Source organism: Triturus cristatus, chromosome 5_2, assembly GCF_964204655.1.
Source record: "Triturus cristatus chromosome 5_2, aTriCri1.1, whole genome shotgun sequence".
NCBI classification, from domain to species: Eukaryota; Metazoa; Chordata; class Amphibia; order Caudata; family Salamandridae; genus Triturus; species Triturus cristatus.
This window is the reverse complement of record NC_140588.1, coordinates 1,092,759,194-1,092,783,693: the sequence shown is the minus strand read 5'-3', so window position 1 is coordinate 1,092,783,693 and position 24,500 is coordinate 1,092,759,194. Positions and strand designations below refer to the sequence as shown.

At 49.6% G+C, this 24,500-nt stretch overlaps 1 protein-coding gene across 4 annotated transcripts in view; it reads right to left on the bottom strand.

Annotated features, from left to right (window-relative positions):
• The window catches only part of OGT (O-linked N-acetylglucosamine (GlcNAc) transferase), a 668,897-nt gene that overhangs the window by 390,144 nt on the left and 254,253 nt on the right, over window positions 1-24,500 (bottom strand). For 2 of the 4 annotated variants that reach the window (XM_085608464.1, XM_085608462.1), the window contains exon 12: window positions 9,757-9,957. In XM_085608464.1, coding sequence (XP_085464590.1) covers window positions 9,757-9,957 — 201 coding nt within the window. The remainder of the gene's footprint in view (window positions 1-9,756; window positions 9,958-24,500) is intronic. The other 2 variants (XM_085608465.1, XM_085608463.1) reach the window with 1 other exon arrangement.

Here is a 24,500-nt window from a genome sequence, read left to right as displayed (position 1 = left end):
ATGGTGCTGAGAGCTCGTCAAACACGAACTCCACAGCACCATAATGGCAACACTGAAGACTGGGAAGTTTGGTATCAAACTTCTCAGCACATTAAACCCACACTGATGCCAGTGTGGGATTTAATGTACTAAGCACCCCAGAGGGCATCTTAGAGATGCCCCCTTACAGCTAACCTACAATCCACGTCTGCTCTGAGGCTGCCCAGGCTGCCACACAGCAGACACGTTGCTGGACCCCTGGGTGGGAGAGCCCCTGCTCTCCCGGGCCTGCAACAATGCACATCCTGGGTGAGGTGAGAAATCTCCTCCCCCAGGATGAGCAAAGGGAAGCTTCAAAGGCATGCCGCCAGTTGGAGTTTCCCCAGGCCACTGCAACCCCCCACTCTGGCAGGAAGCTTGGCCGGAAACCCCATACAAGGACAGGGGATGTGCCAGCCTGCCCACCCCACCCCTCAGGTGGGGGAGGCGAGGTGAAGCACATCTCCGGGCTCTCGCCATCTTGAAGATGGGAGGCCCTACCCTATCAGGATTAGGCTACTGCCCTCCTCCCACAGGAGAGAGGCAGGATAGGGGGTGTACCCACCCCAGGACAAGGACCCATTGGTCCCTGGCCTTCACCTACCTGTAACGCCCCTAAATCTAGTATTTAGGGGCCCCCTGAACCTTCCTTCCCCAGATCCCATATAGAAAACGACAAGAAGAGCAAGAAGAACAAAGACCTGCCCTGCAGCTGCTAAAAAGAGAAGAAGACACCAACTGCTTTGGCCCCAGCCCTACCGGCCTGTCGACTCTCGAACCTGCACCAGCGCGGCATCCCACGTGGCCAGCAACCTCACCAACCCCCGGAGGACCTGGCTACCTTTTAGCTCTAAGCCCCTGGGACTCCCACGAGTAGAGGCTCTACTCAAGAAACCTATTTGCTATCCCTGGCACCAGCCCGGGACCGCGGACCCAACACACTCTGCACCAGCCAAGCCTGGCCAGTGCCGGAGTGGACAAAGACCCAGAGGACGACCCCACGGCGACTGTGACCCAGAGTCCGGCACCCAAGGACCCCCCTCGACATCCCGGAAGAAGCCTGCAGCCTCAGAACCAAGTGCCACCCCAGCCGCGATCAACCAGAGGGTAAGATTCCCGACGTCAAAAGGCACCCCTGCACCCGGCGCCCTGCGACCCCCTGTGCCCAATCCCGGGGTACCCACCTAATCTACAACTACCCAACTTACCTCTCGAAGTGGTGGTGGCACCTGAAACCTCCTCGTCCCCGAGCCTGCAGCCTTTTTCCAAACCGGAACATTCCCATTGATTTCCATTGAGCGCCCGAGGGCTCAAAAGCACCCTGCACCCAGCCGCCCGAGTGGCCCTGGCAGTGCCCTCTCTACACTAACCTACTTCCCCACTTGCCCTGAGTAAGTGACCAGGAGCCCAGCTCCCACAGCCGCGTGGCTTGCCAGACAGCAGCCACCAACCAAGGCCCCCCTATCCCTCATAGGATAACATTGGGCCTAACTCTCTCTGCACCCGGCCGTCCTGAAACCGCTGAGGGTGAACCAACTGTACCTACCTGACACTGGGGGACCCCTGAGTCCATGCCCGGAATTTCAACTCTGCCAGTCGAGTACTTACCCTTAAACCGCTAACTTCATTTTCCTCATAGGGTAACATTGACTGGCTTTTTCTTCAAAAATCTTCTAAGTGTGAACTTTTCAAAACTGCAAAAATTCACCAAAAATCAGCCAAGTGACAAAAACGAATTTACTCACCTGCTCCTAGGTGAGCTCCCAGTGCTGGATCTTGGTGCCCAGCCCTGACTCTGAAAAGTGTTCACAACTTTACTTACCTCTAACTCATTTTTCTCCCATAGGAAACCATTGTCTGCTTTTCTGTGAAATTTCTTCTAAGTGTCTACTTTTGCAAATTTGAAATATTCTTTAAAAATCGTACCATTTCTGCAAACGAAATTACTTACCTGCTTTTGATAAGGACCCCAGACCTGGGTCTAGGCACCCAGTCCTGGATTACTAAAGTAACGATAAAGTACTCTACCTGCAATTTGAATTTCTTGCCATAGAGGTCCATTGAATGTTTTCTGTGAAATATTTTCTAAGTGCCAACTTTTGAAATAGCTAAATATTATTTAAAAATCATTACAGTTATTAAGTTGACTTTCATCACTTGATTCTGAATACTGACCCCAGGCTGGTTCTAGGAGCCAGACCTGGAATTCCAACAGTAATCTAAAAAGTAATTTATTACAAATAACCTGAATTTACCATTGAGCTCAATGCATTGTTATGTTTAGGAAATAGGATTGTTTATGGCAACCAACTGTGACTGTTTACACAAATTTATTGCTTGAAACAAAAGTATTTATGTTCAACCTCTCATTCTGAGAAAGTATATTTTTACCCCCTTTGTGGTTCTAAAAATAAAACAAGCATATATTTTATATATATAAACCATTGGCCTAGAGTTCAGTTATTGAGTGTGTGAAACCATTTGCTGACTGAGTGTGTACAATAAATGCTTTACACTGTCCTCTGGTACTGCCTTACTGCTCGACCAAGCTACCACTTTTGAGAGTAAGGTCATACCTAACTTTGACCTCTATCAGCCTCTGGGGGACTGTGGACTCTGTACACCCTGTACCTATTAGGGAACAGTATATACAGAGCCACTTTCTCACATTGGTGGATCAGCGGTGGGATACAAACTTGCATTTGTTGGACTACTTGGTTACCATCTGATCACACGACAGAACTCTTAAAAATTGCCTTTAGAATTCTGATTGGTTTTTCCAAAATTACTAAAAGTCTTGCTAGGGCCTTGCTTAAGTCCCATTAGAATTTTAGAAAAATAAAAGTCACTATAGTCAGGGTAGAGGGTTAGAACTGTCAGGTTAGAATGTCTCAAACAAACCCAGCTATTAGTGATAATAATAACATGGACCTGGTGGAGGAGCTCGACCTCACACCTTACTTACACTTGTCTTTCAAGGAATTGAGGTCCTTATGTAAACTCAAAAATTTACAAATGGGTCAGCATCCAACCAAACAAGGGCTCCAGGAGCTCCTGGCTGAGTATGCTAAAGACCACCCATCTGAACATGGTGATGGCCAGTCAGATGAGGAAAGGGAAACAGGGGAGGAGGACAGCAACCTCCCCATACTATTCCCTAGGGAGGAGATGGCACCCATACCCTCCAACTCAAGACATAGCATCTGGGCACCTAGAGACCACACAGGTGGCTCTAGTCCCAGAGACAACACTGGGGGTCCCCCCAGTGAAGAGGACAGCCTTATGAGGCTGGCCAAAAGAATAGATCTAGAGTCCAGGCTCCTGGCTCTAGAAAAGGAAAGGAGAGAGATGGGTTTAGCACCCATCAATGGTGGCAGCAATAATAAAAACAAGGATAGGGAGGAAACTTCTGACCTTAAAATCCCCAAAGGGATTGTCCCTAAATTTGAGGAAGGTGATGATATCACCAAATGGTTCACAGCCTTTGAGAGGGCTTGTGATATCAGGAAAGTAAAGAAACCTCTCTGGGGGGCACTCCTGTGGGAACTGTTCTCTGGTAACTGCAGGGACAGGCTTCTGACTCTCTCTGGACCAGAAGCAGGATCCTATGACCTCATGAAGAAAGCTCTGATTGAGGGATTTGGATTCACCACTGAGGAGTATAGAATTAGATTCAGGGGGGCTCACAAAACCCAGACCCAGTCCTGGATTGATTTTGTAGATTTCTCAGTGAAGACACTGGATGGTTGGTTAGCTGGACATGGTGTGCAGGATTTTACTGGATTGTACAATTTATTCATGAAGGAACATATTTTGAGTAACTGCACAAATGAGAAGTTGCATCAGCATTTGGTAGACCTAGGTCTAAAATCCCCCCAAGACTTGGGAAAAAGAGCAGACCACTGGGTCAAGACTAGGGTGACTAGGACGTTCACTGGGAGGGACCAGAACCAAGGGGTCCCAAAACCTCCCCAGAAGAAAGAGAGTGAACCCCTTGTGGATAAAAGAAAGGAGTCCCAGGTAGCCCCCCAAAAACCTGACCAGGAGGGTGGGCCCAAAGACACCTCACAAACTAAACCAGGGTACCAAGGTAAGAATTGGGATCCCAACAGAATATGGTGTTTCAACTGTCAGAAGGCTGGACACCACACTCAGGACTCTAGCTGTCCTAAAAATAAGGTTCCTAGTACAGCTCCAGGGGTGACTAGTGTAGCCCCAGGGGTTGCCAGTGTAGCTTGGGAGGGAGGGTCCTCAGATGAGGAAGTCCTCCTAGCTTTCAACTGGGGAATGGGCCCAAGAAGCAAGCTGGAGATCCCAGAAGGAAGTAGACACTTCCACCACCTACTGGTGAATGGAATCCCAGCCACTGCCCTGAGAGATACCTGTGCCAGTCACACTGTGGTACATGACAGGTTGGTATTCCCACACCAATATGTCTCAGGGGAAACAAGAAGGGTAAGAACTGTCCCAGGGGGAGTCACTGTTAGGCCTGTGGCTATAGTGCCCCTAGCCACAGCTGGGTCCCTTAGATGGAGGAAAGTGATAGTCAGTAAAAACCTCCCCCTTGATTGTCTCTTGGGGAATGATCACTTAGATGTGGAACTGAGCCAAAGAGAAGTGCTGGCCCAATGCCAGGCTTCGCCCAAAGAACCTGTGGGGGCTCAACCTGCAGTCAGTGCAGCTGAGTCCCAAAAGAGTGAGAAGAAACAGGGTAGGAAAGGTGGGCAACTGTTAGCCACAGTTCCAGAGAGCCAGGGAGATTCTATCCCAGTAAGGGAAAACTCCCACAATGGCACTGGTAAAGCCCCCCCTAACCAACAGCAAGACCTGACTAGTCAGGCAACTGTCCAGCCTGAATTAGTGGCTCCTCAGGTGGCAGAACAAGGGGTAGAGGAGGGGTGTTCCCTACCAAGAGTAGGGACCCCCTATCCTCAAACAGACCAACAGCCAGGACCCAAAGAGAACTATAAAGTAGCCCCCTCACTTGCCAGTCAGGAGCTAAAGGTATGGTACTGGGCACTGACAGCTGTCAGCAGCCTCTGCTGGGTGTTAGCCTTCATGGCAGCCCTATCCTTGGCATGGTGGCCTAACCCCCTGCCAAATAGCAAGTCAGGCCCCCTGACCTTATTGGTCATGGTGGGGTTGCTCAAGCTGTGGGTAGCCTCTGTGGGTAAGCTGGGCCTAGCCCTGGCTAAGTTAGAAACTACCGAGGTATACACCTCTAGACCCAAAATAGAAAGATGGGACCAGGACAGTAAAAGACAAGGAGAGGAGCCTTGGGAGTTAGGTCCTGAAACTAATAAGACAGGCCAGCTCCCCAAAGGGACTGACCTAGGCAGAAGGATGTAAGGCAGAGTAGGCCCTGCAACTTTCAAACCACTTCCCCAACTCTTCCTCGCCTGAAAGACTAGGTAGACTCTCCCAGCTTTGGCAGAAGTCTCCTGGCCTTTGGGCTGGGGGGGGCTTGTGTGAGAAAGTGGGTTTCTGTTGCAGTAACCCCCCCTTTTTTTGCCTAATAGCTGATGCACTTTTCCTTGTTGTGCCCTGGGCTCCTGCCAATCAGGTGCCCAGGGCCTATGTTCCTTCCTTAAAACACACAAACTCCCAATTGGCAAACCCTGGCCACATGTCAGCCCCTGGTAAATGGTACCCTAGGTACCCAGGGCCTTGTGACCAGGGAAGGCCTCTAAGGGCTGCAGCACTCATTGTGCCACCCTTAGAGGCCCTGTACCCTTACCCACACACACTGCCTTTGCAGGCTGAGTGTCTGGGTGCAGGACAAAACAAAGAGTCGACATGGCACACATCTCTGTGTGCCATGCCCATTACCTATACTGCCAAGGCATATGTCAGCCACCCCTCTGGCTGGGTGCCTTATGCCTATGGTGTGGGCACAGGAGCAGGAGCCCTGTGCCCCTACAGTACCCAGGTCCATTCCTGGGCACTGTAAGTACAGTGCTGCCTTTTACAAGTACATGGTGCTGAGAGCTCGTCAAACACGAACTCCACAGCACCATAATGGCAACACTGAAGACTGGGAAGTTTGGTATCAAACTTCTCAGCACATTAAACCCACACTGATGCCAGTGTGGGATTTAATGTACTAAGCACCCCAGAGGGCATCTTAGAGATGCCCCCTTACAGCTAACCTACAATCCACGTCTGCTCTGAGGCTGCCCAGGCTGCCACACAGCAGACACGTTGCTGGACCCCTGGGTGGGAGAGCCCCTGCTCTCCCGGGCCTGCAACAATGCACATCCTGGGTGAGGTGAGAAATCTCCTCCCCCAGGATGAGCAAAGGGAAGCTTCAAAGGCATGCCGCCAGTTGGAGTTTCCCCAGGCCACTGCAACCCCCCACTCTGGCAGGAAGCTTGGCCGGAAACCCCATACAAGGACAGGGGATGTGCCAGCCTGCCCACCCCACCCCTCAGGTGGGGGAGGCGAGGTGAAGCACATCTCCGGGCTCTCGCCATCTTGAAGATGGGAGGCCCTACCCTATCAGGATTAGGCTACTGCCCTCCTCCCACAGGAGAGAGGCAGGATAGGGGGTGTACCCACCCCAGGACAAGGACCCATTGGTCCCTGGCCTTCACCTACCTGTAACGCCCCTAAATCTAGTATTTAGGGGCCCCCTGAACCTTCCTTCCCCAGATCCCATATAGAAAACGACAAGAAGAGCAAGAAGAACAAAGACCTGCCCTGCAGCTGCTAAAAAGAGAAGAAGACACCAACTGCTTTGGCCCCAGCCCTACCGGCCTGTCGACTCTCGAACCTGCACCAGCGCGGCATCCCACGTGGCCAGCAACCTCACCAACCCCCGGAGGACCTGGCTACCTTTTAGCTCTAAGCCCCTGGGACTCCCACGAGTAGAGGCTCTACTCAAGAAACCTATTTGCTATCCCTGGCACCAGCCCGGGACCGCGGACCCAACACACTCTGCACCAGCCAAGCCTGGCCAGTGCCGGAGTGGACAAAGACCCAGAGGACGACCCCACGGCGACTGTGACCCAGAGTCCGGCACCCAAGGACCCCCCTCGACATCCCGGAAGAAGCCTGCAGCCTCAGAACCAAGTGCCACCCCAGCCGCGATCAACCAGAGGGTAAGATTCCCGACGTCAAAAGGCACCCCTGCACCCGGCGCCCTGCGACCCCCTGTGCCCAATCCCGGGGTACCCACCTAATCTACAACTACCCAACTTACCTCTCGAAGTGGTGGTGGCACCTGAAACCTCCTCGTCCCCGAGCCTGCAGCCTTTTTCCAAACCGGAACATTCCCATTGATTTCCATTGAGCGCCCGAGGGCTCAAAAGCACCCTGCACCCAGCCGCCCGAGTGGCCCTGGCAGTGCCCTCTCTACACTAACCTACTTCCCCACTTGCCCTGAGTAAGTGACCAGGAGCCCAGCTCCCACAGCCGCGTGGCTTGCCAGACAGCAGCCACCAACCAAGGCCCCCCTATCCCTCATAGGATAACATTGGGCCTAACTCTCTCTGCACCCGGCCGTCCTGAAACCGCTGAGGGTGAACCAACTGTACCTACCTGACACTGGGGGACCCCTGAGTCCATGCCCGGAATTTCAACTCTGCCAGTCGAGTACTTACCCTTAAACCGCTAACTTCATTTTCCTCATAGGGTAACATTGACTGGCTTTTTCTTCAAAAATCTTCTAAGTGTGAACTTTTCAAAACTGCAAAAATTCACCAAAAATCAGCCAAGTGACAAAAACGAATTTACTCACCTGCTCCTAGGTGAGCTCCCAGTGCTGGATCTTGGTGCCCAGCCCTGACTCTGAAAAGTGTTCACAACTTTACTTACCTCTAACTCATTTTTCTCCCATAGGAAACCATTGTCTGCTTTTCTGTGAAATTTCTTCTAAGTGTCTACTTTTGCAAATTTGAAATATTCTTTAAAAATCGTACCATTTCTGCAAACGAAATTACTTACCTGCTTTTGATAAGGACCCCAGACCTGGGTCTAGGCACCCAGTCCTGGATTACTAAAGTAACGATAAAGTACTCTACCTGCAATTTGAATTTCTTGCCATAGAGGTCCATTGAATGTTTTCTGTGAAATATTTTCTAAGTGCCAACTTTTGAAATAGCTAAATATTATTTAAAAATCATTACAGTTATTAAGTTGACTTTCATCACTTGATTCTGAATACTGACCCCAGGCTGGTTCTAGGAGCCAGACCTGGAATTCCAACAGTAATCTAAAAAGTAATTTATTACAAATAACCTGAATTTACCATTGAGCTCAATGCATTGTTATGTTTAGGAAATAGGATTGTTTATGGCAACCAACTGTGACTGTTTACACAAATTTATTGCTTGAAACAAAAGTATTTATGTTCAACCTCTCATTCTGAGAAAGTATATTTTTACCCCCTTTGTGGTTCTAAAAATAAAACAAGCATATATTTTATATATATAAACCATTGGCCTAGAGTTCAGTTATTGAGTGTGTGAAACCATTTGCTGACTGAGTGTGTACAACAAATGCTTTACACTGTCCTCTGGTACTGCCTTACTGCTCGACCAAGCTACCACTTTTGAGAGTAAGGTCATACCTAACTTTGACCTCTATCAGCCTCTGGGGGACTGTGGACTCTGTACACCCTGTACCTATTAGGGAACAGTATATACAGAGCCACTTTCTCACAACGCCTGATTGGCTGTAGTTTGGACCAACATAATGACAGAGATAGACTGTGAATGTCTTTTCTCTCTCTTCATGTATCTCTATGGAGATTTCATATAGGGACATTCTTGATGTTTATCACCTACTTATATCTCTGTTTTTATATGAATATATATATATATATATATATATATATATATATATATATATATATATATATATATATATATATATATATATATATATATATATATATATATATATATATATATATATATATATATATATATATATATATATATATATATATATATATATATATATATATATATATATATATATATATATATATATATATATATATATATATATATATATATATATATATATATATATATATATATATATATATATATATATATATATATATATATATATATATATATATATATATATATATATATATATATATATATATATATATATATATAAGCAGATCCGTAAAGTTGCTGCGAACACCACTCCACGCCGTCACAGCATAAACGGACACGGACCAAAGTTCTGTGCTGATTATTTTATTTTGTGCCTTTCTGCCGCCATAACGTTTCGGCTCCTCCGAGCCTTGATCACATATATATATATATTGCTATATTATTTACCGTGGGACTCCCACTCCGACGACGGGGAATATTCAAGCATGTGAATCTATGAAAGATACCCCAATACTGGAGAACTGATCCGCCCGAGTCGCCTGCCACCACGTAGGTGTACAGCTGAAGATGCACGGGATCGAGTCTGAAGCATGAAGGGTTATTTAAAAGGTGAAGATTCTGCAGTTAGGAGTGTAACAGAATAGACTAACAGACTAAGATATAGCATTATTCAGCAAATTCCAATATTTGCTGCATAACTCTAGCAGGGGATCTGTGAAAATCATACCAGCAATAAACAGTTCACCCGTACTAGCTGCAGGCCTATTAAGACATTTTATGTCATTATTACTCTACTTACACAAGACGCGGTTTGGATAGCATCTGAAGAAATGTTTGCATGCCTAGGTACTGTGCAGTTAAGCAGGTGCCTCTTGTTAAAGTATACCTTTGTACGCTCAGATGTTACCTTGTCCAAACACAGGTTTCCATGTCTTTCTGCAATGGCCTTTCGGAACGCATGAGAAAGTGGGTAGAGCATGCTGTGGTGCGGATGGACCGACGGCAGTCGGTTCTTCTCCAACTGGTCAGCAACAATACTGACCAGCTTCTTCATTCGTTCATCATAATCAGTCCAATCGCATACAATCTAAAGGAACAAACAAAACTTAGTGCCAAAATCCAACACAGAAGTGCACATAAAACAATGAAAGAAAGTCAGAACATTCGGCAGGAAAGGAATCTTGTGCAACACTGCTTTAAAGGATGGAAGAACCCACCCCAAGAAGTACAATAGAGATTACCACCTACCGTCAATTTTAAACAAGAAAAATGGCTTATTGGAAAACAAAAAAATTAAATCCACTTTCAGGTTGTATGTTAATTATGCTTGTGAGGAAACTGGGTATACTATGGTGTGGAGTGACCTCAAAGTGTAATACACAACTGTGCAAAAGTGCCCTCTTTCTTGCATGGTATGCCCCCACTTTTTGCTGAATTGCTTAAGTAATTTGGTTGAGTGCGCCCTGGGCTCCTGCCAATCAGGTACACAGGGCATGTGTTCTTTCCCTAAAACTGCATTGAAGACCAAACCCATTGGCACTCTCTGGGCACAGACCAGCCCCTGGTAAATGGTACCACAGGTATCCAGGACACTGTGGCCAGGGAAGGCTTCTAAGGGCTGCAGCACTTTTGTGCCACCCTAAGAGGTCCTGTACCATTACACTCACTTACTGCATTTGCAGGCTGCGTGTTTTGGTGCAGAACAAAGTGAAGAGTCGACATGGCACACATCCCTGTGTGCCATGCCTACAACCCACTGACCAGGCATAGATCAGCCACCCCTCTAGCTGGGTGCACTATACCAGTAGTGAGGGTACAGGTGCATGAGCCCTGTGCCCCTACAGTGTCAAAGCCAATGCGTGGACATTGTAAGTGCAGTAATGCCATTAAGAATATGTGGTGCGGGGAGTTTGTCATTACGAGCTCCATAGTACCATAATGGCTTTACTGAAAACTGGGAAATTTGGTATCAAACTTCTCAACACATTAAACCCACACTGAGGTCAGTGTGGGATTTAATGATAAATGCACACAGAGGGCATCTTAGAGATGCCCCCTGAAAAATGACCCATTACTGGTGTCCAGGCTGAGTGGCTGCTCCCCAGCTGCCACCACTAGACACGTTTCTGGACCCCTGGGTCAAGAGCCTGCTGCTCTTGGGGACCTGAAACAATGCACATCCTGGGACGAGGAGCCAAGCCTCCTCCGCCAGGATGGGCAGCACGAAGGGGAAGCTTCAAATGCTTGCCGCGTTTCTGGGCTTCCCCAGGACTTTTGCTGCTTCCAGCAATTGGTCCCCACCGGTCCTGAACCCCACTTTGGGCAGGATAACCAACGGGAAAACCAAGTGCGGAAGGGAGGTGTGTCCACCTTTGCCAACCCCACCCCTCAGGTGGGAGAGGTATGGTCAAGCACAACTCAGTCCCCCGCCATCTTGCTGATGGGGGACCCAGCCAAGCGGAGTCCACTTGGGGGGGGCATAATTGAATATGCTACTTACCAGTATGCATCTGTTCTTGGCATGTAGGGCTGCTGACATTCATATCTGTGCATAGATCGCCGCCTAGTGTTGGGTCCGGATGTTTGCACGTTGTTGTCCTCGAAGAGTCTTCGAAGTATCCGGAGATAGGTGACTCCTCCCCTGGACCACAGTGCGCATGGGCATCCTCTCCATCCTCAGATTGTTTTTCGCCATTGTGGCAGTGATGGAGTAGATACAGAAAGTGATGACCATGCTATACAGTAATTCTGAGAGCTGCAGCTGCTACAGGCGCCGGGGAAGAGGGTGGGCGATATGAATGTCAGCAGCCCTACACGCCAAGAACAGATGCATACTGGTAAGTAGCATATTCAGTTCGAGGCATGTGGGCTGCTGAATTCATATCTGTGCATAGAATACATAGCAGTACCTCCCATTAGCAGCGGCTACCAGTGTCAGCTGCAGCGGTCTGAAAAAGAGTTTTGAGAACAGCCTGTCCTACAGCTGCCTGCTGTTTTGAGTGTACATCTACACAATAGTGTTTGGTAAATGTATGTATAGTGGACCATGTGGCTGCTCTACATATCTCATGTAAAGGAATGTTTCCCAGGAAAGCCATGGAGGCCCCTAACTTAAGTGTTGAGTGGGCTCGTGGGGGAATCGTTAATGTGCGTTTAGCCTTTTGATAGCAAATTTGAATACATTTAACGATCCATCTGGCTATACCTGCTTTGGAGATGGCGTTGCCTTTGTGTTGTGGGGAAAAGGCAACGAAAAGTTGTTTTGTCTTCCTAAAGTTTTTAGTTCTGTCTATATAGTACATGAGGGCTCTTTTAACATCTAGTGTATGGAGCATTCTTTCAGCGACATTTTGTGGATTCTGAAAGAAAATAGGCAGTTCAATCGTTTGATTCATGTGGAACTGCGATATAACTTTAGGCATGAATTTGGGGTTGGTACGTAGTACGACCCTGTTTGCGTGAACCTGTATGAATGGCTCTTGAATGGTTAGTGCCTGGAGTTCACTAACTCTTCTCAACGAAGTGATTGCCACTAGGAAAGCTACTTTCCAGGTGAGGAATTGAAGCTCACATGAGTGGAGAGGTTCGAAGGGTGGACCCATCAGTCGGGTGAGGACCAAGTTGAGGTTCCACACTGGCGCTGGTGGGTGTCTTGGGGGAATTACTCGTTTAAGTCCCTCCAAGAAGGCTTTGATGGCAGGCACTCTGAATAAAGAGAGGTGCTGCCTGTTTTGGAGATAGGCTGCTATTGCGGTTAAATGGATACGTATTGAGGTGTAGGCCAGATTGCATCGGTATAGGTGTAAGAGGTAACAGATTATGTTTTGAATGGATGCGTCTAGCGGGTTAATGTTATTGCAATAAATGACAAACCTCTTCCATTTGGCTGCATAGCAAGCTCTGGTAGTGGGTCTCCTAGCTTCCTTAATGATCTCCATACAGTCCGGTGGCAGGTTTAGGTAGCCAAACTCTAGGACTTCAGGAGCCAGATCGCCAGGTTCAGCTGTTGCAGATCTGGGTGCTGAATTTCTCCATGGTTCTGCGTTAAATGCGCGGGTTTGATCCGCAGCCGTTGATGCGGCACCACGGAAAGTTCCAGAAAGGTGGTGTACCATGGCTGGCGTACCCATGTTGGAGCAACCAGGATGAGTGTCGGCGAGTGTTGTCGCAGTTTGCGTGCCACCAGCGGTATCAACGGCGCTGGGGGAAAAGCGTACGCAAATCTGCCGGACCAGTTCATCCATATCGCATTGCCCTGCGACTGTGGATGTGGGAACCTGGCGGCAAAGCTTTGGCATTTTGCGTTTTCGCTTGTGGCGAATAGGTCTATCTCTGGATGACCCCACTGTTGGAAGTACGGTTGGAGTACTGACGGGTGTAGCTCCCATTCGTGCATCTGGTGGCTGTGTCTGCTGAGCAGATCCGCCATCTGGTTGTCCTTGCCGGGGAGGTGTTCCGCCATGAGGAATATGTTCCTCTGAATGGCCCACTTCCACATGCTCTGAGCCAGATATGAGAACTGTGGAGAGTGTTCCTCCCTGCTTCTGTATGTAGTACATGGCAGTCATGTTGTCCGTCCGGATCAACACGACCTTGTTGCACAGGTGTACTTTGAATGCTTTCATAGCCAGGAAGAGTGCCATCAGTTCCAGAAGGTTGATGTGCATCTTCTTCTGTTGTGTAGTCCATAGTCCCTGCACTGTGTAATTGAGTACATGGGCTCCCCATCCCTGGAGAGACGCGTCCGCTGTCAGTATTATTTGTGGAACAGGCTCTTGGAACGGTCGGCCCTTGCAAAGGTTTTGTGGATTCCACCAATGCAGAGAGATGTATGCCCGACCGCTCACCAACACTAGGTCCTTTAGTTGCCCGTGAGCCTGATTCCATTGACGTGCTAAGCACTCCTGAAGCGGGCGCATATGTAGTCTCGCGTGTGGGACTCTGAAAATGCAGGAGGCCATCATGCCTATCAACTGCATGAACACTCGCGCAGGAAGGGAGTGTTTGGGTTTGAACTTGGAAATCAGCATTTGCATGCTGTTGATCCTCACTAAATTTGGCTGAGCTGTGGCTGCCAGAGTGTCTATGGTCGCACCTAGGTACTGTTGTACGTGTGCGGGTTGGAGATGTGATTTCGGGTAATTTAGTGAGAATCCCAGACTGTGAAGAAGGTGAATGGTGCGGGACATGTGGCTGGCACATTGCTGGGCTGACTTTGCCTGAACAAGCCAGTCGTCCAGGTAAGGGTAGACGTGAATGTGTTGCCTTCGTAGATGTGCAGCCACGGTAGCTAGGCACTTTGTGAAAACTCTGGGTGCTGTTGTCACTCCGAAGGGGAGGACTTTGAATTGATAGTGCTGCCCCTGAATGGTGAACCGGAGATATTTTTTGTGTGACGGGTGTATGGGTATGTGGAAATACGCATCTTTGAAGTCTAGCGTGGCTAGGAAGTCTCCCTGTTTGAGCAGCGGGAGGACTTGTTGTAGGGTGAGCATGTGGAAATGCTCTGAGAGAATGTAGCGGTTGAGGGGTCTCAGGTCTAGTATAGGTCTGAGTGACCCGTCCTTTTTTGGTATTAAGAAGTACAGGGAGTACACCCCCGAACCTTGCTCGTGGACGGGTACGACCTCTATTGCGCCTTTTCTCAGCATACTTAGCGCTTCCTGCTGTAATAGCGCTAAGTGCTCTGAGGACATAGGACGGTGTTTTGGCGGTATTGTGGGTGGAGTGGAGGTTAATTCTAGGCAGTAACCGTGTTTGATAATATCTTTGACCCACCTGTCCGTGGTGATGGAGTTCCACGTGGACAGGAACCTTTGTAGCCTCCCCCCGACAGGTGTTATGTGGTCGGGAGGGAGGGAGAGGGCGTCACTGTTTGTTCTTGGGGGAGGACCTGGTATTGCCGTATCCGCGTCCTCTGCCCTTTGTGCTGGAGCCACGATATCCACCCCTGGTGTTTTTATCGTAGGTACTTTGTGTGTTGCCCTTGTTGTAGGTTTGCTGTGACCCCTGTCCTCTACCTGCTCCTCTATGTCCGGGGCGGCGAAAGGAGCCACTCCGAAAGGTCTGCGTTTGGAGAGCCCCCATGGACTTTGCAGTGTCCGTGTCCTTTTTTATTTTTTCTAGGGTAGTGTCAACCTCTGGTCCGAATAAGTAGTCGGGGTTGACTGGTTGATTGAGAATGTTATTTTGAACCTCAGGTTTGAATCCGGAGATTCGTAACCAGGCGTGTCGTCGTAACATGACGCTGGTGTTTATTGCTCTGGCGGCTGTATCTGCGGCATCCAGTGCACACTTAATGGATGCGTTTGTGAGGAGTTGTCCCTCCCTGATGAGGATCTCTGCTCCCTCTTTGTATTGGTCTGGGAGATGTTGGAGTAGGGTTTCTAATGTGTCATAGTGTGCGCGATCGTAGCGAGCTAGGAGCGCCTGGGTATTGGCAATACGCCATATGTTAGCCGCCTGGGCTGCAACCCGTTTGCCGGAGGTCTCTAGCACCTTGGACTCTTTGTCCGGGGGAGGAGCATCCCCAGTTGTCTGCGAGTGCGCCCGTTTGCGAGCATTAGCGACTACGATGGAGTCCAGAGGCAACTGGCCTCTAATGTACGTAGGGTCCCCGGGCGCCGACCTATATTTCTTGTCGATCCTGGGGTTTATTACTCTTGCCCTGGTGGGTTCTTTGAAAATGTCCTTTGCTGGTTTGAGGACACCTTTCAACATGGGTAGAGTTTTGATGTTCCTTTCTGAGGATGCGAAAGTATCCATTAGAAAATCGTCCTCGATGGTGTCAGTGGAGTTGCACACCATGATTGGCCGCAGCACGTTCAATTAGGGCGTTGAATGCGGCAGTGTCCTCTGTGGGAGACGTTTTTGCGCCATATAGCTGCGTGTCCTGTGTATCCAGAGGTGCACCCGTGTCCACAGGGTCATCCCAAGCCTGGTCAGGGTCCTGTTGGCCTTCAGGGTCCATCTCTCTTGGGTAGGGGACGTCGTCACCCATATAGTCCTCCAAAACGTCGGTTTCGGAGTGTGTCGGAGAGAAGGACTGTGGATCTGGGTAAGAGGTATGGAGACGTTCGTAAAGAATTGGTTCCGAATCCGCTGGCAGCTTTTTCTTTAGCGGGATCCGGTAGGAGTCCAAAGCGTGTTCGGAAGATATTCTCCGCTTGTGGAGCATAATTCTGCCGGTGTCGGCATCGATGATGTGGGACGGTGACGTCTCCGTAGGAGAGCGTTCGGCAGGTGTGATCCTAGTTTGGGTGACACGTGTTCTTATTTCAAACATTTTGGGCGCCGTGGATGGCGGCAGGCCAAAAGTGATATGGGGTGGTGCTGGAGAAGCTTTCTGAGCTTTGTTCGGCTCGGAGCCTGACGTGTCCTGGAGGGCAGCCTTTTCTTTGATGCGTTGCAAGGACGCAGCAACTTGTCGCACCTGGAACGCCGACGGTTCTTTGGCGCCGAGCGGTTCTGTAGAGGCAGGCGTGGACTTCTTCGGGGCCACGGGGTCATCGAGCCGAGGAGAGGTAGTAGCAGTCGACGGCGTCGATGATTGGGCCTTAGGTGCTGCTTTCGAAGCGGTGTGCGACGCAGCGGCCATTTTGACCTTCGTGGCTGGAGCCGATGGTTTCGGTGCCGGGTGCCGAGGCGGTTTGGCGGTACCGATGGCCTTTTTCCGTGTGTCGGCGCCAACGTCGGCTGCTGCGAGTTCGGCACCGAAGTCCGGTTTGGTGCGGTCGGTGCCGACGGGTTTGGCTGGCGTCGAAGGTGTATTGGGCTCCGATCCGACCAGTGTCACTTTCAGTTTCTGTGGAACCGACACGACTTTTGGTTTCGGTTTCGAGGAAGGGAAACCAGTCGTTTTGGGTACTAATGGCTGTCGCTGAATGTCCGAGGCCGGGCCCGAGGGCGGGGCCGAAGAAATGCGGTATAGGTCTTGAGTAAGGCCCGAAGGCGATCCCTCGACCGGAGCCATAGACTGACGCACTGGGATATCCACCGTCTGTACGGGTAGGCCTTGCTCGTCACCGGAGCTACTTTCTTCGGCCCCTAAGGTCTCATCGTAGTCTCCTACCTCGGTGTCGGCTTCATCTCTGTGAAAGAGTTGTTCTTCGATGTCTTCCGATCCGGAATCGTGTTCGGAAGCGGGGCTGGAGGGTAGGTTCTCCACGCCTTCCACATCTTCGTCGTCGGCGCTGAAGATGTTGGTTGGGGCCGGTGCCGCTTGCTGCGCTTCAAGTCTCGCTGCTCGTCGATTCCGGAGAGTCTTTTTGGATCGGAATCGGGCACAGGCCATGTGAGAAGTTGGCCTGATGTATGATGTCACTAGTTCTAGTGTACACCTTATATCAGTCCAAATACCCTTATGGTGATTGGTTGTAAAGTCAACCTTATAGACCAGCTATCCTAGTGGTAGCATGGACAAGAGCAGTCTTAGGCTAAACTCTGAATGGCATGTGAAGCCAGCTGTGATACCATATATAATCCCTTGAATACCAAATGAAAGGACACCACAACAGATATATATATAAAATAAAGTGTATTTATTCTAAGTAAACCCTCAGCACTCTTTATGAGATTAGAGGTAAGTACAACACAGTCTTATTTAAGCATACAGTAAGCCACACAGGTAAGTAATACAGTTAGGCCCTAGGGGCCACGCAAACCATATACTAAGTAAGTGGTATAAGAACCACTGTCACGGAAATAGAATAGGCCTAGGCCTAGGGAATCGCTGGGGCTACACTATACTACCAAAGGTTAGGAAGTGGAAGGCCCACGGGACTCGTGTGCAGAGTGGAAACTCACGCGTAATGCGTAAAAGTCACTAGCAATAGTACAGTTTAGAATTAGATAGATTTAGGGCACTTCCGGAGTAGCTAGGAAGTCGAGACTTGAAAACTAGACACTAGGACAGTCACTATCCTGATGAGCACCGGAGTACCCAAGTTACCTAGCCCACAGGCTGCGGGTGCATAGGGGTGAAGATGCGTCGTTTTCGTCGTTGACTATGGATGCCTGAAGAAAGATGCTGACAGGCAGTCAGGTGGAAGTGTCCGGTGGATCCCAAGGCTGGGATCAAGAGGAGAGGAGACCTGCAAGCAGAGGGGACAGAGTCAAGGTCACTAGCCAGTGACCACGTGGAACCAGGAAGGAACCAGGCGATGTCGTGAAGAGTTGCAGGTGAAGGTGAAGCTTGTCGCTGCAGCCAGGAGGACCAGGAAGCGTCGAGGACGACCCGGACCAGGAGGCGAGCTGTCCCACGAAGGCTCTTGCTGTCGGCGGCGTCGAAGTTGGACTAGGACTCACCAAGCCTTGGCAAGCGGAACCCACGAAGAACGGAGGACTTGCTTCTGGTGCAGACCAGGAAGGTCTGGGGTGCTTCTTCTTTGCAGAGAAGCGGGAGCCAGTCTGGAGGAGCCAAACCAGCGCAGAAGATTTCAGGGAGCGTCGTCACAAAGGCCACTAGCCAGCGGGCAAGCAACCGGACAGACGCGGCAAGCAGGAAAATGCTGAAGGGCCCCACGCAGGACTCGAGGAGTGTGGGGGGCTGGTCTTCGGTGCAGATGGTGCTTGGGGTTGGGGCTTCTCAATCCCCGGTGCACAACTTTGAGGGTACCTCAGAAGCTGCGCTGTAAGTTACTAGCCACTTTTCCCAGGTAGCCGGTCCCACGTCGCTCGTCGCCTCCACGGATCTCAGCTCGGCTGGAGAGGTGGATGAGGGTCGGAGAAGTCTGGAAGTCAAGGCTCTGGTCAGGCTCTGCAGTCGGTTCCTCGTAGAACGGTCGCAAAGCAAAGGGTAGTCTCTTGATGGTGCCTGGTTGCCCAGGGTAGCCACTCCTTGGCCACAAGGGAGATTCTTCAGTCTTCTTCTTTCGTCGAATGTCGAAGGTCCAGAGTTTCTGTTCAAGTTGCAGGTTCAGGATAATCTAAAGTCTTGAGGCCCAGCTCCCACTCTTATACTAATCTGGGGGGCTGGGGCTACCTGCTAGGTCACGCCTTATGGGTGGGACCTGGGAGGGGTGGTTACACCCACTTCCCTTTGTCCAGTTTCGCGCCAGAGCTGGGGCTGGAGTGCCCCAGCACCGGTTTGAACTGGACTATGCAAGGAGCACCTTGTGTGCCCCAGGCATGTCTCATTCCTTTCAGCCCACCCTGCCCCAATACACTAAAGGCTGTCTGGGGAGGTGCTAGCACCTCCCCAAGCAGGAACCCTATTGTCCAGGCCTCCCTGGCTGGGATCACTCCCAGCAGCAGGAGGTCAGACTTGTGTCTGTGGCAGCAGCATCCATTTTGTGATGCTGAGGCTTTGGTTAGAGATTAACAGTAAAGTAGGATTTTAACATGTCTCTCCCTCTAGAAGGGAGGAATAATATCCTCATCACCAGAAATGGTATGGGGGTATTATTCCAAAGTGTTAGACACCTTACACGACATGTTTTGATACAGCCCAACCATAGTTACCATAACCGTTTAAGATTATAAGGCACTTTAAGAGTATATGGTAGGCTATATCATAGAACAGCTATAAGGACATGGTTCCGAAAGCTGTAGACAGGCTCAGCTCATGCTAGAGCACCATCTCACATGTTACCAAGCACTCTGCCTCCAGGATTGTTAAGGCCTGCCATAGGAGTGGCTGATAGGTACACATGTGTCTATATATAAGGGTAGATATAGGTATACTATATCTAAGCAAGGGGTGATTACACGACCTTGCCCCAGCTGAGTGATCAGCCAGTTGTGTCTGATTGGAAGGCCAGACCAGGGGTGGCATAATACATGCTGCAGCCCCTGGGAGGCCTAGGGTACACCTATGCCCTGGGTACCTAGGGTACACTGTACAGGGTCCAATAAGGTGATCCTTACCAATTGGTTATGTACCTAGGGTACATGGAGTCCATTTTAAAGAGAGAGCAGACAGCCTGAGACCCTGAATGGCAGGATCTCAGGCCAACTAAGTCGAAAAACCAGCTAGACACTAGGCAAAAAGTTGGGGGTAACCATAGTCAGATATCCACCTTCCTACAGGCCATACATGTGGATTCGTCGTGATCCGGTGAAAGGCATTTGTTGCACACCGGGTGGACGTCAACATGGGGATATTTCGCATTGCAAACAGGACACCGCTTGAATGGTGTCCTCAATTCCATGGTCGATGTGGGGTCGATGGTCGGATAAGATGCGAAAAAGTTGGTTTTGTTAAGTCAGTAAACTAACAAGTAACTGTCGATACCGATCGGGAACAGTACCGACGCGAACTAAAGGCCTTTTGGCCTGAAAAAAAGTTTTCCCTAACTTGAGTCAAGATAAGCACATCCGAACCCAATGGCGGAAAAAAACAATCTGAGGATGGAGAGGATGCCCATGCGCACTGTGGTCCAGGGGAGGAGTCACCTATCTCAGGATACTTCGAAGACTCTTCCAGGACAACAACATGCAAACATCCGGACCCAACACTAGGCGGCGATCTATGCACAGATATGAATTCAGCAGCCCACATGCCTCGAACAGCAGGTGTACCCACCCCAAGGAGGGGACCCATTGGTCCCAACCTTTCACTTACCTGGAACCCCCCTTAATCTAGTATTTAGGGACACCCCTGAACCTTGCCGCCTCAGGCAAGCAACAACAAGAAAAGAAGGATTGAACAGCCGTGCCTAAGCTACGAAGAGAGCGACGTCCACTGACTTGGTCCCAGCCTACCGCCTGTCCCTACTTCGAACCTGCAGAAATAAACCTCTGGTGTGTTCTGCAACCAGCAACCTCAAGAACCCCAAGGACCTGCCCGGCCGCCTAAGGAAGAGACTGTCTCCCGTGAACACTGGACATGTTCACCCATGGACTCCAGCGCTGGCAAAATCAGCGAGTATGCACCACTCTGCACCCGTCGCCCACGGTTCGAGTGGCCCAACACCACGAGGAGGTCTCCACGGCGATTCTGACCCAAGATCTGGTGATCTGACCTACCCCTCATGTCCCAGCGAAGCCTGCAGCCTCTTTCTGGAGGATCCCACCGACACCCCTGCATCCGAAGCCCCGCGGCCTTGGGTGGCCGAACCGACGGTGTCCCAGCATCCCCAGGCCTCCCAACCAGTGGTCACCTCCAGAAGATCTTCGTCCCCGAGCCTGCAGTCTTTGTTGAAACCGGAGAACCCCCATTGCAAGCAACAGGGCACCAGACGCCAAACCACCCTACACCCAGCCGCCCCTGCGGGTGCACTGTGTGCTATACCGAATCCCCCTTTGCCCTGAGCCTAACACCAGGAGCTTTCCTTCCACAACCTTGTGGCCTGCTTGTAAGCAGCCACCAAACAGAGGCCACCTATCCCCCATTGGATAACACTGGGCCTCAGCACCCTGCCGCCCTAGTGCCGCTGAGGGAGTAACTAGAGTAAATTCTTGACCCTAAGGGAACCCTTGTTCTTAGCCCAGAAACTCAACCCCAAAGACCGAGTACTTACCTGGTAACCGTTAACTTCATTTCTCTCCATAGGAACATATTGACTGTTCTCTGTAAAATGTTTCAAGTGTGGAGTTTATTTGTATGGAAACCTGAAAAATAATTGTGCAAATACCTTTTCTCTAGTTAATGTCCCAGTGTGATATTTAGGCATAACATACTGATTAGAAAAAGTAACTTGAAAAGTAATTTAAAAAGTAACAAAAAGGTAATCTGTACAGTAATTGCAAAACCTGGACTTACCTGTATTTCAAACCACTGCATTTGACCCTGCATTCGCTTGTAAACACTGCATAATATTTTGAAAAGTATTTATTTCACTCATCTGTGCCAGGCCTGGCTTGGTTCTTGAGATAAAATAATATTTGTATACAAACAAAATTGGTCTGAGTTCAGTCTTTGAGTGTGTGGCATCATTTGCCGATTGAGTGTGAACAACAAATGCTTAACACTACCGTCCGATACTGCCTTACTGCTCGCATACAAATATACAATAAGGTGCAATCTACTTTTACCTCCGCCTACCCTTGGGGTTCCACTGGCCTCTGTTCACACTATTACTCATTTAGGTATAGTATATACAGAGCCAGCTTCCTACATGTACACGCTCAGGCAAGAAATTATGTCACTCACGCAAAGGCTGAACTCAGACCAATTTGTATCAAACATTTATTTTATTTCTTGAACCAAGCCAAGCATGGTGCAGGTAAGTGAAATAATACTTTGCAAAATCTTATGCAGTGATTTACAGTTGAATGCAGGTTCAAATGCAGTTGGTTGAATTACAGTTAAGTCAACAGTAAGATTTCTTTTTAGTTACTTTAAAGATTACTGTGCACGTTACTTTAGATTACTCTTTAAATTACTTTTGCTAATCAGTGAGATATGACTAGATATCACACAGACATTTCTTAGACAAAAAGGTAAGTAATCCACTTTTAGTACATTTGCAGTTTTTCAATGTTTCATACAAATCAAATCCACACTTACAATTTAAGGAAAAACAGTAAATGCAATCCTATGGAAGTAAATGAAGTTAACGGTTGGCAGTTAAATACTTATTTGTGAGAGTTGGTATTCGGAGTTAGAACCAGGGTTCCCCCAGGGTCGAGGATGCACTCTCAAAGCACCCTCAGCGGCACTACGGCAGCCGGGTGCAGAGTGCTTAGGCCCAATGTTATCAAATGGGGGAAGGGGGGCCTTCTGTTGGTGGCTGCTCACCAACAGGCCATAAGGTTGTGGGAGCAAAGCTCCTGGGGTTAGGCACAAGCCAAAAGGCAATCAGAGTTAGCACCCAAAGTACACCCACAGCAGCGGCTAAGTACAGGGTGCTTTTTTTGGCGTTTGGTGCCCTGTTTGCAACATACACTGCAGGCTTGGGGACAAAGATCTTCTGGAGAAGACTATCGGTTGGAGAGGTAAGTTGGGATGTCTGAGGATGCTGGGACACCGTCAGTTGAGCCACCCAAGGCAAAGGGACGTCGGGTGTAGGGGGGAACCTCCAGAAAGGGGCTGCAGGCATCGATTAAAGATTCGAGGCAGGTCATAGAGCACCAGATCTCAGGATCGCCGGGGAGACCTCCTCGTGTTGGGACACTAACTCAGGCCGTGGGTGTCTGGTGAAGAGTGGTGCAGACTTGCGGTTTTGGCCAGAGTAAGGGCGAGCAAATAGGTGCTTACAGGAGACAAAGTCTTGGGTTTGGAAGACAGGGCAGGTCCTTCGGTTTCTTGAAGGCTGCTGGCTGCAGGACACAACAGGATTTTTTTGGAGCAGGTTCGAGGTGCGAACAAGCCGGTAGGGACGTGGCCAAGTTAGTGGGTGTCCTTTTAGTTCAGCACAGCTTTTTCGGTCCTTCTCTTTTGGTCGTTTCTTGTCTGCGGAGGTAAGGTTCAGGGTTGCCCCTAAATACTAGATTTAAGGGTGTTGTAAGTAAATGTTGGTACCAATGGTTCCCAATCCTTGGGGTGGGTACACCCCCTATTATGCCATACTCCAGTGGGAAGAAGACATGCCTCACTGTGGTTGGCTGCCCCCCCCCACCCCCCATCAGCAAGATGGCGAGGACTGATTTGTGCTTCACCTCACCTCTCCCACCTGAGGGGTGGGGTTGGCAAAGGTGGGCATACCTCTCTTCCTTATTTGGTTTTCCTGCCGGTTCTCCCACCTTAAGTGAGGTCCAAACCAGTGGAGACCAGTTGCTGGAAGCAGCAAAATGTCTGGGGAAGCTCAAAGGCTGCAAGCCTTTCAAGCGTCCCTTTTGTGGACCCTGCCCATCCTGCGAGAGGTGGCTTTGCACCTCGTCCCAGGATGTGCATGTTTCAGGTCCCCAAGAGCAGCAGGCTCTCGACCCAGGGGTCCAGAAACATGTCTGGTGGTGGCAGCTGGGGAGCAGCCACTCAGCCTGGACACACGAGCTGGGTCGTTTTTCAGGGAGCAACTCTAAGAAGTCCTCTGAGTGCATTTTTCATTAAATCCCACTGGCATCAGTGTGGGTGATACCAAACTTCCCAGTTTTCAGGAAAGCCATATGGTGCTGTGGAGTTCGTAAAGACGAACAACCAGCACCACATACTCTATGGCATTACTGTGCTTGCAATGTCTAAGAATTGGTTGAGACACTATAGGGGTACAGGGCTCATGCACCTGTCCCCTCACCACTGGTATAGTGCACCCAGCTAGAGGGGTGGCTGACTTATGCCAGGGCAGTGGGTTGTAGGCATGGCACACAGGGAAGGGTGCCATGTCGACTCCAGTTTGCTCTGCCCCAAAACACGCAGCCTGCAAAGGCAGTGTGTGAGTGTAATGGTACAGGGCCTCTGAGGGTGGCACAATAAGTGCTGCTGCCCTTAAGAGGCCTTCCTTGGTCACAGTGCCCTGGGTACCTGTGGTACCAATTACCAGGGGCTGGTCTGTGCCCAGAGAGTGCCAAGTTGGTTTGGTCTCCAATGCAGTTTTAGGGAAAGAACAAAGGCCCTGGGTACCTGATTGGCAGGAGCCCAGCGCACACTCAAAGTACAACAGCAGTTCAGCAAAGCAAAAAGTGGGGGCAATCATGCAGAAAGAGGGCACTTTCTCACAAACAGCATACCTCTTTTTGGGTATACTATACAGGGAGCCAGCTTTCTACACCTGGTGAATGGTTTGTCCTCTTTCCTCTATGAACATGCTG